This window comes from Chenopodium quinoa, unplaced genomic scaffold (assembly GCF_001683475.1).
Source record: "Chenopodium quinoa cultivar QQ74 unplaced genomic scaffold, ASM168347v1, whole genome shotgun sequence".
Taxonomy (NCBI): domain Eukaryota; kingdom Viridiplantae; phylum Streptophyta; class Magnoliopsida; order Caryophyllales; family Amaranthaceae; genus Chenopodium; species Chenopodium quinoa.
In genome coordinates this window covers 2156947-2175803 of record NW_018743197.1, presented here as the reverse complement: position 1 = coordinate 2175803, position 18857 = coordinate 2156947, and the positions used below count along the sequence as shown (strand labels likewise).

The 18857-nt window shown below is 39.0% G+C and overlaps 1 protein-coding gene across 1 annotated transcript; it reads left to right on the top strand.

Annotated features, from left to right (window-relative positions):
* Positions 1–5208: 5208 nt before the first annotated feature.
* On the top strand, positions 5209–18644 carry LOC110733237. Its single transcript, XM_021913253.1, has 3 exons — positions 5209–5633; positions 17601–18138; positions 18238–18644. The coding sequence occupies exons 1-3, from the start codon at positions 5209–5211 to the stop codon at positions 18505–18507; spliced, it is 1233 nt and encodes a 410-aa protein (XP_021768945.1). The 3' UTR covers positions 18508–18644.
* The last annotated feature ends 213 nt before the right edge of the window (positions 18645–18857 follow it).

Here is an 18857-nt window from a genome sequence, read left to right as displayed (position 1 = left end):
AAGAATATGTGACATCCGATGATTAGGAGTGAAATACATAATCTTCATATCATGCTCGCCTTTGCAAATACAAGAAACTTCATGCACGCAATGCATTTTAGCTAGAATGCATGTAATCATCATTAAGAATGCATGTAATCATCATTAAGAATGCATGTAATCATCATTATATTACACCATCTGGACATGTTAATTGGATACGTTTGACCGACTATAGTGCTTAGGTTCGTTTGTAAATGGTAAAAACAACCTATTTCTTGATATACATAGGAATAAAGAGTGCGGAAATTTAGGTGGGTATTTGCTTGGATTCCAAGCTCAGGTGTTTCTTTGATGTGAGAGCATGTAGGTGTAATAAATGATTGATTGTGTCCCAAAATGGGGGAATATCTCCCTATTTATAGGGTCGTTGGGAGGTGTGCCCCTATCTAGGTCACTTGACCTAGATTTTAGTGGGCTGCGCCATTTTTCGGCGTTCTTGGAAATTAGGCCCTTGAAGGCCGCAATTTCAGGAGATATCTGAAGGGGACACGTGTCAGATGGCTATTGGTCCACTTGGACCAGCCTGGGCTTGACACGTGGCCTTCTCTCATTGGTCCACATGTCTAGGGTAGTTTTACCCTAAACATTTGCCCCTCACAGGGATCACGTGGCGGGCCACGTGACGCCTGTGACACGTGTCCATCTGTGAGAGATGAACAGTGAAAACGACTAGTAAAATTTAGGGTATGACGGGGATGCCCCCATTTCACTCTTCTATAAATAGGGGTTTACCCCCCTCCCTTCTGTCACTATTTTCATTATTTTGACTTTCTAGAGAGAGAGAGAGAGAGAGAGAGAGATTCTTAGAGAGAGATACTCTGATCCCATCTGCATCAGATTCTCAAGATTTCCGTGTGCTCACTTTGACAACACCCGATCACCCGTTTGTAGCAATTTTCAGAGTTTTTCAAAGCTAAAGTAAGGTAACCGCCTGTACCCTCTTTCAGCTTTTCCTTCATTTCAATTTGTATACATTCTTTCTTCTGAATTTATACATAGTCTTTAAAAATAAAAATGAGCTCTCAATCCACACACTCGACACTGCCTAGGAAATTCAGCCGGTCTCTCGGTACGGCTGAATCTAGAACAGGGGGTGCCTTTTCTAGACCGTCGGAACTGCTGTGCTCATCCCCAAATTCCTCCCTCTCTGTGTTCGTGCAGGACACAATGGCTAGAGTTAAACAAACGACTATTAAGCCTAGAAGCCGGCGCACTATGGAAGTGCCCACGGATGAGGTTGTTTTGGATGGGGAACAAGAGGAATTGGAGGGGAGAAGTGGTTCCGATGATGAGGCTCCCTCATCCTCTAGTATTTCAACTGTGAGGGAGGTAGGCGGTGAAAAAGCCGCCTCTTCTCATGGATTCGGGGAAGAGACAGGCGGCAATGCTGCCGCTGAAAGATCGGGAGCCGAAGCATCTGGCTCCGATCAAGATAATTTTGCGGCTGACTACCAACAGCCGGCTAAAGCTTCAGCTAACCCTGACCCGAAGAAGATTAGAACGCTTCTGGGTGATATAGCCTTGCTGAAGAGCGGCTTTAAGGCCTTCAAAGAGAAACACCCCTTTGGATAGGGGTGGGAAATTATTGTTCCGCCTGGGGATGCTGTCATGGCATGGGAGGACAACATTGAAAATGCAGACAACTAATTTGTCTGCTATGAGGCGGTAATAGAAGCCGGCCTCCGGTTCCCCCTCCATACTAGGATTAGAAAAATTCTTAAGGGGTACGATCTAGGCGTCTGGCAGCTCACTCCAAACTCGTGGGTGAATATATGATGAGTGGCATTTATGCCACTCTTTTATCCTTTTTTCTCTAAGAATTCTCCCCTCATTTGCACTTGTTTGGCCCTTTTCTAAGCATTTTTACCTTAGTTTTGTTTTCTCCTTTCCTTTCCCTTCTCTTTTATCTTACTTTTTCCTAGATTTTTGCCTACTCTTTACTTTGATTTCCATGCTTGTGTTTTGTAGGAACCGGGGTCTTCAAAGAGGAGAAAGATTAAGTTGAATTGGAGCTAAGGAAAGCAAGTTCTATAGGAGGTATGGTCGAACTCAAGAAAGGTTCGGTCGAACCTTAGGTGTGACCGAACCTGCACAAGGTTCGACCAAACTTTGGAGGCAGGAACTTTTTAAATTTCAGTATTTTGCAGAAGCGGTCGAACCCCCGAAGTTCGACCGAACCAGGAGTAGGGAGGTTCGACCGAACCTACCCATGGTTCGGCCGAATCTACCCTGATGTTCGACCGAACCTACCCGTGGTTTGGTCGAACCTTTTGTCGACTTCAGCCAGTTGTGTACGGACTATATTAGTCCCGTTTTAGAACATTTGAATGTAATGAGTTTGACTTAGTTCTAATATGATAATATTAGGTTAATTTAGAGAGAAAAAAGTGGATTATTACTCAAGTTTCCTTATTGTATACATTTTTGGTCAAGTTTAATCTTTAACCAAGAAACATATTAAGCTTTCATATTTCATTAATTCTTTCTTTAGTAATCTCTAATCCTTTCCTTTAGCTTTATTTATTTTCTTAATTGTTGCTTATTTTTTGTTAATCTTATTAGTTCATCTAGTTGTTATTGATTTCATTGTTTTTAATCATGTTTTGTTTTGATTTTCTTGAGTTTGTTTCTAGTTTTGGTATTATGTCAAATCTCCCTTCTCTAGGCTAATCTTTTAGCTAGGGGAAGGGGGTGGAAAATATGAGCTGATATTGGATGAATGATGATGGTTGGATTGAACTCATGCCATAAATTGATGAAAGACATGATTTTTAATAGCTTGAGATTATTATTGCACTCTATTTGATGTTTTCTAGTTTAAATGCATGAAAGTGATTTGTACTAGATTAAGATCATCTCTATTTTAATGATTGCATGAGAATCTAATATATATATATATATATAAAGGGGAGTTTTTTTCACAAGTTTTTAGAGAGCCACGTATGATTTAATTTTTTCAACGCGCCATGTAGGATAATAAATTTTAGTGGTAGCCAGTTAAATACGAGATTATTAATTTCTTTTAGAATTAAATAATTTAACTGGCACGTAAGCAAAATTAGCGAATGAGATTATCCAGTTTAAATTAATTAAATATAAAATATTATCTTTTAATATCAGGAATTTTATCTAAATATTTAACAATTTTTAGCACATAAATATGTATGTAAAAATATTATTTTAAAAAATTCAAACAAACCGTGCATCGCACGGGCTTCATCTAGTGAGTTATTAAAGTGGAGTTTTTATGGATTGTGTTTCTTTATTCTCTTAATTTGATTGTAACTAATAGGATGCATGAGAATTATCCTTATTAGTGTAGACCTCTTTAATTGATTTGCCTAGACTATTGCATGAGAATGAATTGTTTTGGTAGAATCTTGTGTCCTTTGGCATGTGTTTCATGATAATCATTATTATTTTCCTTCATATTTGACACGCCCGTATCCCTCGCGTCATTTCCCCTTGATTTTAATCATCATTTTCTTGCTTACTTGTAGTTTTAGTGTTCCTACTCAACAAAACCAACAAAAACAATTCCCTTTTTACTCTTGCATTAGTGATTATTGATGTTGAATTAGTGTGCTTCCTTAGTGGTTCAACTCTTTACTTGAAACTAACTAGTTTGGTGTATGTTTAGGTATTATAAATGATTAATTTGATTAGGGTAGTAGCTTAACGATCTATTCATCCCTCGATCAAATTTTGGCACCGTTGCCGGGGAGGCGGCTTGTTTAGCTTCTACTATTGCTTTTGTTAGAGTCATTTTACCTGCTTTTCTTTTTGTTTTGTTTGTTTTATCATCCTTGTCATTGCTAATTGTTTGCTTAGCTTTGGTGAATGCTTAGGAGGTCTCAAGGAGCACCCTCACATCAAATTGACCACGAGATCAACCGAACCTTGAGACAAGTCCGTAGGCTTTATCAAGACGAGGGAAGAGGTTTTGGTGATATAATTGATAGCGAGAGTGATTCTTACTCTTCAAGTTCACAAAGAGGATCAATGGCGGGACAAGAAGATGATGTTTTGTTACGTGAGTTCAGAAATCCAGAGGATTATGAGCTCACGGGAGGGATCTTGCTACTCGTCACGGAAACCAACTTCTAAATCCATCCTCAATATACTAGAATGGTCCAATCGGAGCAATTTTCCGGAAGTGCAAGTGAGGACCCTATTGAACATGGACCGATTCCTTGAGTTGTGCGCAATGATGCAAACCAATGAAGTGAGCCAAGACTACATTCGTATGCACCTTTTCCGGAAATCTCTCACTGGAGGAGCAAAGAAATGGCTAAAGCAAGTAAAGCCTAACACTCTCACAACATGTATGGAGGTGGTAAAGGCGTTCTTGAAGTGATTTATCTCCGAGGAGAAGACCGCCGAAATGAGAAGGAAAATCGCATCGTTTGAGCAAGAAGCCAATGAAATTCTTGGTGAAGCTAGGGAGAGATTCAAAGAATTGGTGCAAGCGTGTCCCCAACATGAGTACAATCAAGGGTTGCTCATGCGGTTTTTCTACGATGGATTAGAGCCCATGTCAAGAGCCAATATGGATGCGGGGGCGGGTGGTCAATTAATCAAAATCCCTCAAAATCAAGTTGAAGCCACAATAGAAGAGGTAGCAAAGAATTACTCTTGGGGGGGGGGGGGAGAAGAAGAAATGCTCCAAAGAAAGGTGGTATTTACGAATTGGAGAAAGTTGATCAATTGCAACATCAAATTGATCAACTAACAAAAGGGCTTTCCAAGTTCAACACGAGTGTGAGTGCAAGTTCAAGCGGTGGAACAAGCTCCTTTCAAGTTAACTCTTTATCTTGTCAAAATTGTGGAGGAACGAACCATGATACATCTTATTGTGGAGGTTTGAGCCCAGAGCATGTAGCGGCAAACAAGTCAAGGCAAGAGGGATTTAGAGGAAGCGGTGGTGGAGTAGCTTGGAGACAACCACCACCCGGGTTTGCATATCAACCTCAACAATGAAACCAACAAGCTCAACCTACCTACAGCTCCAACCCTCAATATCAAAATCCACTTCCATATCAACCCCAAAACCTAAGAGGAAGCTATCCAAGGAACAACCAATATAACAATCAAACCTAAGCACCTCAAAGAAATCAAGAACAAGCACCTCAAGCGGAGCTAACACAAACTCAACTCCTTCAAGCCATGCATGCTCAAATGCAAACTTTTGGGCAACAAATGCAAGAGATAAGATCTCACAACAAGATGGTTAATTCACAACTAGCTCAATTGACCGAGAGAGCTCCTTTCAATTCACCATCTACTCTATCCGGACAACCACAACCTAACCCTTCTCACAACTCAAAACCCGATACATGCAAGGCGATCACAGGTTCAGGAACTTCCTATGAAGGGCCAAATGAGGGGGATAGTGAGGAAAAGAAGGGAGGACAGGAGAGTGTGAATGAAAACAAGGGAGGTGAGAAAGAAAAATTTGATGAGATAGAAGGAGGTTCGGAGAAGAATAAACTTGACAATGAGAAGACAACTTCAATTCCTAGTGAGGCTAGGAACCTTGATGGACCGGTTCCTTTTCCCGGTCGGCTTGCGGAGAGGAAGTTGAATGACAAGTTTGCAAAATTCCTTAGGGTCATGAAGAATTTGCACATCAACCTCCCTTTCTTTGAAGTTGTGACATAAATGCCATCTTACTCCAAGTTCCTCAAAGATATTCTCACCAACAAGAGAAAGCTCAATGATGAGCTTATCACCCTTCCACATCAAGTGAGTGCTCTTGTCATACATAAGATGCCCAAGAAGGAAAAAGACCCGGGAAGCTTCACTTTGCCGGTGAAAATTGGGAACATGGAAGCTAGGGGCGCCTTAGCCGATCTTGGAGCAAGTGTTAGTTTAATCCCTCTATCCATTGCTCAAAAACACAATATAGAGATGATCCCTACAAGGAAGACAATTCAATTGGCCGATCGGTTGGTGAAATTACCTTGTGGAGAGCTTGAGGATGTTCCTTTTGGTTGGTTGAAGTGTGCATAGGAGGGTAGTGTAGTAGGATAGTAGCTTGTGCATGAGGAGGACCATTGAGGATAATGGTTTTGTTGTAGTTGATGATGATTTGTTAATGATGATGATGATTTTTTGTTGACGATGATGATGATGATAATGTTTTTATGATGATTATTATTGATAATTTGATAAGTTTTTGAGTTTTTGTGTAGATGGAGATGCTCCCAAGGAAAAATCCAGACAATCCAAACTCCCTTAATCCAAACTTTGTAGATAGCCTTTTTTTTATTTACTTATTTCTTCCTTTTGTTTATAGCTTTAGTCTCCTTTGTTTATTAATTTTTTTCTTTTATTCTTGTTTTATCTTAGTAGTTTCTTTTGTTTTGGCTCGCTTTTCAAGCTTGGAAATGGAGAAGAAGGAAGTTAAGGGGCAACTCGAGCTCCCTTGGTGAGATTGTATGATTTATCTTGTCTTCCATTTCAAGCGACGTTTGGTGAGACCTTTCCTCTCTTCTATTTTCTTTTTATTTGGGTGTTTAGTTTAGGTTTAGCTTAGGAAGAAGTTGAATGGTTCAAGGATGTTTGCTTTTGGTTCTATGAGACCTGGGATTGTTGATGTTGTTATCAAACGATCACTTGTATGACGATTGGGATTTATTTGGATCATATGCCTCATTCGTGAACCTTTTTGATTTCTTCCTCCTTTTTTTTTTGTTTTCCCTTTTTTGTGTTACAAACATGACTATGTCAAATGGAAATGATTTTTGATTTGGAATTTTCTCATTCATTTGGATTGGTTTGCCTCTCATGATGATGTGTCTTTGAATGCTTATCTTCCTAGTTGATGAGGGTTTACATGGTTTGAGAATGCTTAGGGTTGAGTTAGACACATTTTAAGCTAAGGTAGCACGGTTAAGAACTTTTGTGGACGTTTGAACCCCTAGCTCACGGGTAGGGGTGAAAGTAATTCGGATTAAAACCGAACCGAACCGAAAATCAAACCGAATTACTAATTCGGTTTGGATTTTTTTTTTGAATTTGGATTGGATCGGATTGGAAAAATTAAAAAATATGGATTATGGATTGGATTCGGTTTGAGGTTTTAAAAAACCGAAAACCGAATTACAAACCGAATTTCGACCCAATAATTTAAGCTCATTTTCTTTTTTAAATTATCCAACTACTTTCCCCTTTCATATATAAACTTAAAAAAAAAACCTAATTCTCAATTTTCCTTTCTTAATATCTTACTCTCTCACAAAGAATGTAGTTAACAAGAAATGATTGTAGGATTTTGTAGGTTAAGTTCGAGTTTCGGGTTTGAATGCTGCAAAATAAAGGAACAAAATTCGGTTTGGATTGGATTCTAATTTGAAAAACCGAATTAATTCGGTTTGGATTGGATTGGATCGAATCATAATTCGGGTTGGATTCGGATTGAGATTTCCAAAACCGAATTAATTCAGATTGGATTCTGTAGACACCCATTTGTGTCTCCCCAAAACCAAACCCAGTGATGAGTACCTTTCGTGTCGAATCATAATCGAATGAAGTGAAAGTGTGGAAAGTCTAGTGTTGCGGAAAGTTTTAATTCTTTTCTTTTCTCTCTGTTTTTGAAAACTTATTTTAAGAAAAAAGCCAATCCAGTTTGGTTGGTTCATGATATGGGTCCAATAGTAGTGTAGTTGGATGGGGCTTTTAGCTTTCCAACGATATATATAAGCCCAATTCCGATGAATATTGAGGAAATTATGGCCAATTTACTAACTGGGCCCGATTTGAGTCTTATATGCGGCCCAATGATCTTGGGGAGGGCCTAATATGATTTATCATTCCTAATGCAATTAGGAATGGTTTTAGTCTTCTAGAATCTACTAGAAGGTTCTTTTCATTCCTAATTCATTAGCATTGATAAATTGACTTTTGACTTTTTAGAGTTTTAATTAAAATCAAATGGCATTTTTGAGGAAATTATATGATTTTATCCTCCAGTACGGTAAACTTATCTGATTTTCGAAAACGCATTGGAAATAAGCTTGGCGCCTAACCCCAGGCCTTGGTGCCTGGAACCAGGCCTGGCGCTAGCCATAGGCGCCTGGCGCTAGTGTTGATGCCTGGCGCCAGTTAGCCAAGGGTGGCGCTAGCTCTGTTTTTTGTGCGTTAGACTCTGTTTTGTTTATTTTATCTTTTTGGCTAATTTTCTCTATAAATATCGTATTAAATACTCCGTTTTCATTCACCAATTCTCTTCATTCACAAGTTTCCATTCGTATTCTTTAATTCATTCATCTCTTTCTTTCTTTCTTCTAAACTTTGTTTTCTCATACAAAATTCCGCATTCATTAGATCTAGAAACACCTAGCCATATTCGAAGTTGCCTTTGCCCTAGACGTGAAAGGTTTTAATTTCAGAGGGTTTGGTCCCAAATCTCTCTTTCAATTATTTAATTTAATTGTTGATTATTATTTTCCTTGAAGTTACTAACGTGTGTATTTTGTTATTAGAAATAGGTACGAGGCATCAAAGTAAGTATTTTAATTGATTTATTGATATTATGATGTAGAAATCATGTTTACATTGTTATTATGATATTCCTAGTATCATGTCTAGGGTATTTTTTAATATTAAATATGATTGTTGTGATGCTTCCTATGTTCTTCCTAATATTTATGATTGTTAGTATCATGTTAGGGCTAAAGATTTGATTTTTATTGCTTAGTGACATGCTAGGGTTTGTTATTAATCTTGTTAATATCATGCCTAGGATCTTGCTATTATTATTATGCTTTAATATTAACATGAACACGATTATTATTATTCATGATTATTATTATGATGATTATGATTATTATGTTGCTTGATGATATTTATTGTTGTTGCTTGATCACGCCTTTTATGCATGTTTAAAGGGAATTGGTAATTGTAATCACGCTTAATAAGATAATTAATAATCTTGTTAGGGTTAATTTGATTATAATTCAAGTGATCGCCAATAATAGTTTATTTGTGCATTAATATTCAACCAACATAGATAAAAAGGTTTAGGGTTAATCCTATTGATTGTATGTTAGTCAGAAAGCGCACATGAATACGATCAGAATAAAGTAGAGGCCTATTATTAGGGCAGGTTCAATCTCTTTTAGGTTGGATTTGTACCATCATCCCCTGTAGGCGTCGTTCGAAGTGCGTCTACATTAAAAGCATGTGGTGAATATGCTTGGCACTCATAGGTTGTGGGAATTGACATATACGATTAGGGACAAGGAAAGTAGGGAGCCGCCAACAAATTTTTAAGGAACTTGTAAACCGTTCACGGATCACAAAGGCAACCACGATAAAGGGACAACGAAGGCAACAACGATTGACCCGTGAAGGTTACACCCCCCATTCATAATCCATGAGATTACTAACTCTATATGGTTCGGAACCACAAAAGGAGGAACGGGGATGATGGTACGAAGTGAGTCATGGAGTCACATTCGCCCGTATTGGCCTCTACTCGATTCTTATAGTGAAAAATGATTCCTGCGATCTCAAAGACATACAAATAAAGATTCAATTTGCTCTAAACTATTATTAAGCTAAATTGGTTGAATATTAATGCAACACATAATTCTAAAATATTTGTGATCACTTGAATTAACAACAAGATTAAAAAGGAACCTAAACCGGTTATCCAAATTAACTTATTAGGCGTGATTTTCAATTACATATTCTCTTTAACATGCAATATGGTGATCAATAAATAATAGAATAACATCAATATTGGAAGCAATTTAAAAATAAATTGTTAGTCAAATCAAATATAAATAAACTAATCATGATACTAGCAATATAATAATAAAATAAGAGTAATTAAATTAATTAATTACTCACATTCTGCGCGTTCCTTTAAATTGCTACATCATGAATAAACTGTTAGTAACTTCAATAAAAATATAAAACAAATTAAAATTAAATTAAATTAATATAGATTTGATTTGGTCCAAACCCTCAGTTATTTATACCTTTCACGCTTTGGTTTAAGTATAGAACTTGGGGTATTGTATAAACTCCTTGGAGTGCTTAATTAGGGGAAGTATTTTGAGAAAATAGGATGGCTAGTATTTAGGCTAAAGAGGGAGAAGATAATTATTTTATGATCAACCTTGTTGATGTTCTAAAAAAGGGGAGATATGACCTCTATTTATAGAGAAAAAAGAAGGGTCGAAAAATTAAGATAAGATCCGAATTAAATCGGAATAAAACTCGATAGACAGCAGTTTTTGCGTTTTTGTTTTTATCATATCTTTTGATCCAAAAATCGGGATAAGAAAAAGAGAAAGAAAAACGGAACCGCCGTGTCACGGTTGCCGTTCCCGTGTCACGGTGAGACCGGACGACCGTTGGTTGTTTTAACCGTGGCGCGGCGATTTGTGTGAGCATGTAGATGAAAATGGGGAAGATAAAGAGAGGAGATGAATAAGGAAATGGCAAAATGGTGAAAAAAGTGAAGCAGAAGTGTGAATTTAAAGCCAAAAAAGTAACCGTTACGCACCCCATTCACCGTGCCACGGTTACCGTTACCATGTCACGGTACACTGATGACGTGGCGCGCTGGGATTCGATGGTAAAAAGCATAATGATCCACGCGTCGACAATTCAAACAGCAAAAGTAACAAAAAAAAAAGAAATATGTAAAATACCCCCGTGACACGGGGTTTCATCTCGTCTGACGGCAGATGTTACCGTGTCACGGCAAAAAAGCCACGTGGCACGGCAGCTCTGCGCATTGTCAGCGAATATTCCTGGCGTTTTTGACCAGTTTGAATGATTTTTTGAGGTTATTGGGCGGTTATTTTTCGCTGGAATTACGCGGAAAATTGTAATTGATACTTAAAGGGGACTAAAATTACCATTTTACCCCTAGCAAGCATCAAAGTCTATTTTTCTGCATTTAAAGCACCTAATATGGTCGGATAATCGACTTAAAGGTGTGAATCATCTGCGGCCCACGTTCGGGGATAATCGAACCATCATACACTCGTCGGCTTTCCTCAAGCATGGAAAGCGTTATCGGTGGATTTTTCTTCAAGTATAGAAAAACTCCAAGTCGGCTTTCCTCAAGCATGGAAAGCGTTATCGGTGGATTTTTCTTCAAGTATGGAAAAACCGCCAAGTCGGCTTTCCTCAAGCATGGAAAACGTTATCGGTGGATTTTTCTTCAAGTATGGAAAAATCGCCAAGTCGGCTTTCCTCAAGCATGGAAAGCGTTATCAGTGGATTTTTCTTCATGTATAGAAAACCGCCAAGTCGGCTTTCCTCAGGCATGGAAAGCGTTATCGGTGGATTTTTCTTCAAGTATAGAAAACCGCAAAATTCCTTTATCGGCTTTCCTCAAGTGTGGAAGGCATTATCGGTGGAAATTCTTCAAGCATAGAATGACACCAAATTCATACATCGACTTTCCTCAAGCATGGAAAGTGTCATCCGGTAGGTTTCTTCAGGCTTAGAAAACTACCAAACTCTTCAGTCGGCTTTCCTCAAGCATGGAAAGCGTTTCAACAAATGTCACTCGGTGGATTCCTTCAAGCTTAGGAAGCTGCTAAATTCGTTTGTCACCAATACACTGGTGCCAGATACGTATTCTATCCCTTTAATCTTTTATCAGTGGAATTAACATTTTTCTGCAGGTATCGGCGTATACAGAGTGATTTAGGATCGCAGAACGTCTTAAATCATTCTCTGTCCCTATCGGCTACTTTGACTATCGTTTTCGAAACTGACGTTTCTACAAACTCAGTCAAAGTGGGGGCTTCTGTAGACACCTAAAAATGTCTCCCCAAAACCAAACCCGATGATGAACAACCTTTCACCGCCACTATTGGTCGGGTTCAGTATTTAATCCCGAGAGTGCTTAAAAAATTGTATTTGATTGAATCACTAGTAGAAAAAAAGCATTAGGCACCCCCCATATGGCACCGGTTCAGGCTAAACCGGTGCCCAAAATCGGTCCAGAAATGGGCGGGATTTTAGAAGAAGAGAAAAGGCACCGGTTTGGCCTGAACCGTACCCATTTTTAAAAAAAACGCGGACTCGCCTTCCTCTCTTTCTTCTCTTTCTCTTTCATTCCTTCTTCAATTCCCTCCTTAATTACTGTTTCATTGCTGCTCATCCTTCAATCCTTCCTCTCTCTCCCTCGACCACCAGCCGTCACCTTCACCGGCGGCCACCAGGGGTTTCGAAAACCGGCCTAGTTCAATCCTTCCTCTCTCTGTTTTCCCTTTATTTCTCTTTCGAAAATAAACCACCTAGCCGCGCCCTGAGGTTGCTCCACCACCTAGCCGGGCAACCCCCCCGAGGCTCCTCCAACACCGAGCCGCGCCACCAGCCTGAGTGTCCTCCACCATTTGTCGTGAGTGCTGTTGCGCCTCCTCCATTATGAACTTAGCTGCTGCCCTAATTTTCTCGTCCACCACCTAGCTGCGCCATCCCCCTGAGGCTCCTCCACCACCGAGCCGCGCCACCGGCTTGAGGGTCACCACCGAGTCTCCTCTTAGCTGCTGCCCTAATTGTTCAAGGTTTATTTTTAATTTTTTTTTTTTACATTATTTTCCAATTATATAATTATATATATTAATTATTTGTTTTGCATTTTGAACCATTGTTAGTAAATTAAAATTTAGGTTTGAATATAATTTTTCTCAATTTTAGGTTTGAATATAATTGGGAAAATTTGAAAATATTAGAGATTAGTAACCTTGTTACTCAATTAGTTGGATTTTATTATGTTTTAATGGTTAATTTAATGTGTTTTGGTGGATACTTTTGAAATAATTATAGAAAATATATTAACCTTGGTACTTAATTAAATAGGTGAAATTTGGTATTTTACTTTTAATGGTTAATTTGAAGTTGTTTTGATGGATTGTTTTGATGGGTATATTTGAATTAATTTGAGATTAGTAACCTTGCTTGTTACTAAAGTAGATGAATTTTGGAATGGGTGAATGGTTACTTTTAAGTTGTTTTGATGGGTAATTTTGAAAAAATTAGAGATTAATAACCTTGTTAGTTTAGCAATTGTTAGTTCAATGAATGATGTGTTTTAACTTATAAATAAATTAGTGAATTGACATGTTAGTTTAGCAATTGTTAGTTCAATGAATGATGTGTTTTTTTTAACAGATTTGTGAATTGAAGCAAGAGTTTAATTAGCTTGATGAGGACTACATATTGAGCTCAAGTGGGTAGTTTCTATATTGGTATGACTACTAAACTTTACTTAGATATATTTCTTTCTATTCATCCATTTAATAAAAGTTTATTCATGAAATTGCAACTTGTGTATTGTTTAATTGCAAATAAATACAACAATATATAGAATACTTGAATTGCATCATCATATGCCTAGATACCCGTTCAAGGCTTTCTCATTAGGAGAAAGTCTTGAATAGTCCCCGGTTGGGACTGTTCTTGAATGTGTACTCTCACTTAGGTGGTGAATGTATGTTTTCTTTTCGATTTTAAGGAACATCCCGGCTTACCATTTCCTCACTATGTTCTCTGGGTACATATGTGGGTAATTAATTATCTACATCGTGTACTTGGAGAACTAGGGGGAAATGCTGCCGGGTTTTCCTTAAAATTGGAAAGTTGACATACATTCACTAGTGAGAGTAGACATTCAAGGATGGGTTAGGTTGGAGTGATAAGGACCCTTTGGAAACATGCATTTTTTCACTATATGAATGGTATATTAACGTTTTGTACTTGAATTTGATTTACATATAAAATATGTAGCACTTACACATTATAATTATATGGTGCTATATATATGTTTAGAGACAATTTACTAAATGGAGATGGATCGTGGTTGGATGTATGGTAGACGCGATACATTGGAATTTTGGAATGGGGTTCAAGAGTTTTGCGAGAGGGCTTTAGCTTATCAACGCACACTGGGAGGCAAAGGCCTTTATTGTCCTTGTGTTGATTGTAATTGTGTGAATGTGGTCGATAGTGTTGAAATCATTAGAGATCATGTATTATGTCGTGGGTTTAGGCAATTTTACCATGTGTGGATTTGGCACGGAGAAAGTGGAGAGTACAGTGGGGATCTTGATCGGAATGATGTGCGTGTTAGAAGCAGTGAGATTCATGTGGACGAGGAATACGAGAATGATGAGTATATTGTTGATAATGGTGAGGATGGAGCCGATGAAGATCAGGCGGATGAGGTCGAGAATGAACAAGTGGATGAGATGTTGCAAGGTGTTGAAGGTGAAGTGTTTGAATTATTATCGGAGGCTTCCAAAAAGCCTTTGTATCCCGGGTGCAAAAAATACTCCAAACTATCGGCCGTGCTAACACTTTTCAACATTAAGTCGAAGCATGGGTGGACGGACATCAGTTTTACTTCTTTGTTGACCGCATTAAGTGATATGTTGCCTGATGGGAATGAAATTCCTAAGTCTTATTATTACGAAAAGAAGCTCATGTGTCCCTTTGGTTTGGAGTATAAGAAGATACATGCATGTCCTAATGACTGTATTTTGTATCGAAATGAGTATGAAAAACTGCAGGAGTGTCCACGATGCAAGCGGTCGCGGTACAAGCGCATGAGTTGCAATCCTGGCACGGAGGGACCTCCTACTAAGGTGTTGTGGTATCTTCCCATTATTCCAAGGTTTAAGCGTCTGTTCTCAATACCAAAAGACGCTAAAAACTTGAGGTGGCATGCAGAGGGAAGAAAGAAAAACAGAATGCTGAAGCATCCAACTGACTCTCCACAGTGGAAGAACATTGATTTGAAGTTTGAGGAATTTGGAAATGAAGTCAGAAATTTAAGGCTTGGGTTGTGCACGGACGGGATGAATCCATTTGGCACTCTTAGTACCCAACACAACACATGGCCGGTACTTTTAGTGATTTATAATTTTCCTCCTTGGTTGTGCATGAAACGTAAGTATGTAATGCTTTCACTGCTAATAACTGGTCGTAAGCAACCTGGAAACGACATAGATGTTTACCTTGCGCCGCTTATTGACGACTTGAGAAAGATGTGGGACGAAGGGGTTTCCGTTTTCGATGCTCATCAGAACGGGATGTTCACATTGCGTGCAGCCCTTATGTGGACCATGAATGACTTCCCTGCATATGACAACTTGTTTGGGTACAAGGTCAAAGGGAAAAAAGCATGCCCCATATGTATTGATGACACATCAAGCGTATACCTGACTCATTCTCACAAAGATGTGTACCTATGGACTCGAAGGTTCCTTAGGCGTGATCACCCGTACCGTAGGCAGAAAAAGGCTTTCGATGGAACCGTGGAAGAGGATACTGCGCCTAGACCATTGACTGGTGCTGAGATTAGTGCTCGGGTGAAAGGGATACAAACGGTGTTTGGAAAATCAGAAAAAACTGTGGTCTCAGCTGCTCTGTTTAAGAAAGAATCAATCTTTTGGAAGCTTCTGTACTGGAGAGAACATGACGTTAGGCATTGTCTTGATGTGATGCATATAGAGAAGAATGTGTGTGATGCTCTTTTTGGGACGCTTATGAATATCCCAGGCAAAACAAAGGACGGAAAGGGTGCACGGTTAGATTTGCAAGAGATGTGGATTCGTCCAGAATTGTGGCCTCAAGAAAAGGTCAGAAAGGGAAAGGAGCCGAGAATAGAGATGAAAGTGTTTCGAAAAAAGGGAAGGAGAAGAGCAAGGGAAAGGGAAAGGCCAAAGATGCGTCAAAGAAGAAAGTTAAGGGTAAAGGGAAGGATGAAAATAATTATTTACCCCCGGCTTGCTATACATTGTCAATGGTAGAGAAACGTATGTTTTGTGCATTTTTGTACGGCATTAAGGTTCCATCAGGGTACTCATCTAACATGAAAAGATTTGTAACCTTAAATGGAGAATTGAAGCTGACAAGTATGAAATCCCATGATTGTCACATTATGATGCAAGTATTCCTACCGATTGCAATCCGTGGTATTCTACCAAAACACGTGAGGGAAGCGATTACAAGCCTTTGTTCGTTTTTCAATACAATTTGTAGCAAAGTTCTTGATCCTTGTACACTAGATGCTTTGCAAGCTGATGTGGTTGTGACTTTGTGCAAATTTGAGATGTATTTCCCACCCTCATTTTTTTACATAATGGTTCATTTGGTTCTTCATTTTGTGCGTGAGATTAAGTTGTGCGGTCCAGTGTTCATGAGGTGGTGCTACCCTTTTGAAAGACACATGGGTACATTACAAGATAAAGTACGGAACCGAGCTCAACCTGAAGGAAGTATAATGCAAGGGACAGTGGGTGAGGAAATAGGTAACTTTGTGGCGGACTACATAGCCCTTGCTCAACCTATTGGTCTTTCTACTTCTCGACATGAAGGTAGACTTGATGGTCATGGCACAATTGGGTCAAAACAAATGTCACCAGACCGAGATCAGTTCTTACAAGCACACCTTTATGTGTTGCACCATGTTTCAGATGTGCACCCATATTTAGACGAGCACATGGCTTGTTTGCGTGCCGAATTTACATCCAAAGGTGAAAGGGCACTTATGCAGTTGCATAATAAGAAATTTGTTGATTGGTTTCGTGAACGAGTAATGAGTGGATTGAATGATACTAATGTGACCGATAAAGTACGGTGGCTTGCGTACGGTCCTAGGGATGATGTCCGTTCATTTGAGGGATATGACATCAATGGGTACACTTTTTGGACCGAGGCTCGTGATTTGAAATCTTCCTCCACCCAAAACAGTGGTGTAACTCTTGTGGCATCGTCAAGGGAGTTTGCAAGTTCTAAGGATAATCACCTGTCGATGCAGAGTTGTCATACTATGGTCGAATTCAAGAAATATGGGAGCTTGATTATTGTGACTTCACGGTTGCTCTTTTCAAGTGTAAGTGGGTTGATAATATCAGGCGAAACATCAAACATGAGGACTTTACTCTTGTAGATCTTGGCCACTTGAATGATAGTGCGGAACCATTTATCCTTGCATCTCAAGCTAAGAAAGTGTTCTACGTAACTGACCCAATGGATTCAAAATGGTCTATAGTGCTAGCTGGCAAAAGAAGAATCCTAGGCATTGGAGATGTTGAGGATGAGGAAGAATATGATGCGTTTGATGATTCAGAACCTTTCACTGTTCCTAGACCTGGAGTACTAAATGACATAGACAACGAAGCAGGTTATATGCGATCAGACCACAACGAAGGAATTTCAGAATGAGGTAGTTTGATTAAAAGTTAGTAATGGTTTCATTGCAAATATAGTTTAGTTATCATGTATATAGGAGCATAAGTAGGCGAAAATGATATATTTGTAGTTTGAAATTGCCTAAGTGTACTCATTATCTTGCATATACAAGGTTATAGGACCATAACTAGGTGAAACTGGCATAAATAGCTTCTACTTAACCCAACTCCTTTGTTTTGTGTATGAACTAACATTTATTCATTCTAACAACCTATTTTCCATATGTAGATTGAAATTGGCATTTTGTACTCATTATCATGCATATACAAGGTTATGATTGCTATACTTTACTATACACTAATATTGTTTTATGATTGCTTTGACAGGTGCTTATATCTCATGGCGGACGATCATGATCCTCGTTTGGTAGAGGACATTGACGATGATGAGTATGAGGACGAGTACGAGGATGATGACTCTGATGATAGTGATGCTCCTTATGATGTGAATAAGGAGGATGACTTGGGTGAGCCAGAGGATCAGGCTCAAGATGAGTTCGAGCGTAGGCTTGACGATTTTGAAATGTCAGCTGAACGTGCACCGGCCATTGAAAATACAGCACGTGAGATTGTTGGTGAGAACCTGACTCCTGAAAGTCAAGGCCAAGGACAAGATGAAAACAACACAGGTGGTGGAGGGGGGGAAATTGCACCGGCTGAAAGAAAAACAAGGGGTCCGACGAGAAGCTTTAAGAAACTGGACGGTCCCATGGTCTTAGAGTATGACAACAAAGGCCAACCCGGGCCCAAATGGCGTCGACAATATGCTAATCAAGTTGGCTTATGTTCGCGGAAAATCCCCATTACACTTGTAATGCGGCAAGTACCTCCGGGTTTGATTCAAGCATTTTGGGATGATACAAGGGTAAGTGTGTTTTTGGCACATTTAGACAATTTAAGATACCTTAACCTTATGATTGTTTTTAAATAGAAACTAATAATCGGTTTTAATTTGTGTTTGCAGAGGCAGTTTTCTATTCCTAATGATCCCGAGAAGAAAAGGGTGTTTGTCTCTTTATTAGGGGAAAGATTCAGAGGCTTTAAGACCAAGTTGACTAATCGGTGGATCCATAAGAAGAAGAAGGTGCAAACAAAGAAGAAGAATGCCAAAGAGGATAACCGTCTCCCGTGGCAAATATGGCCGACCGTGTCAAAAGATGATTGGGAAGAGTTCGTTAGAATGAAGAGTCAAAAGAGAGCCATTGTAAGTTTGTGTAAATCTGATGTCAATTGAATAATAGCTTGACACTTTTTGTATTAATGAGACTAACATTTTTTGTTTTGTAGGAACTTCGAGAGCAAAATCAAGCAAATGCAGAAAAGAAGGAATACGTCCATCGTATGGGTCCTAAGACTTTTGCTGAAAAGAGACCTGAGTGGGCCGCTTCGGGTTTATACGCTAAAGTGCTTCTAGTGGCATCGAAGGAACCCTCTAGTTCCACGATCACTACCTTGGTGAGTCGTGCCGGTGATTTCTTTTGTTCTCTCCATTCGTTTGATAAGACAACCGGAAAATGGTTCATCAAGGGTCCGGAAGCCAAAAAACTGGCGGATAAGCTAGTAAGTTACCTATGAATTGTTGAA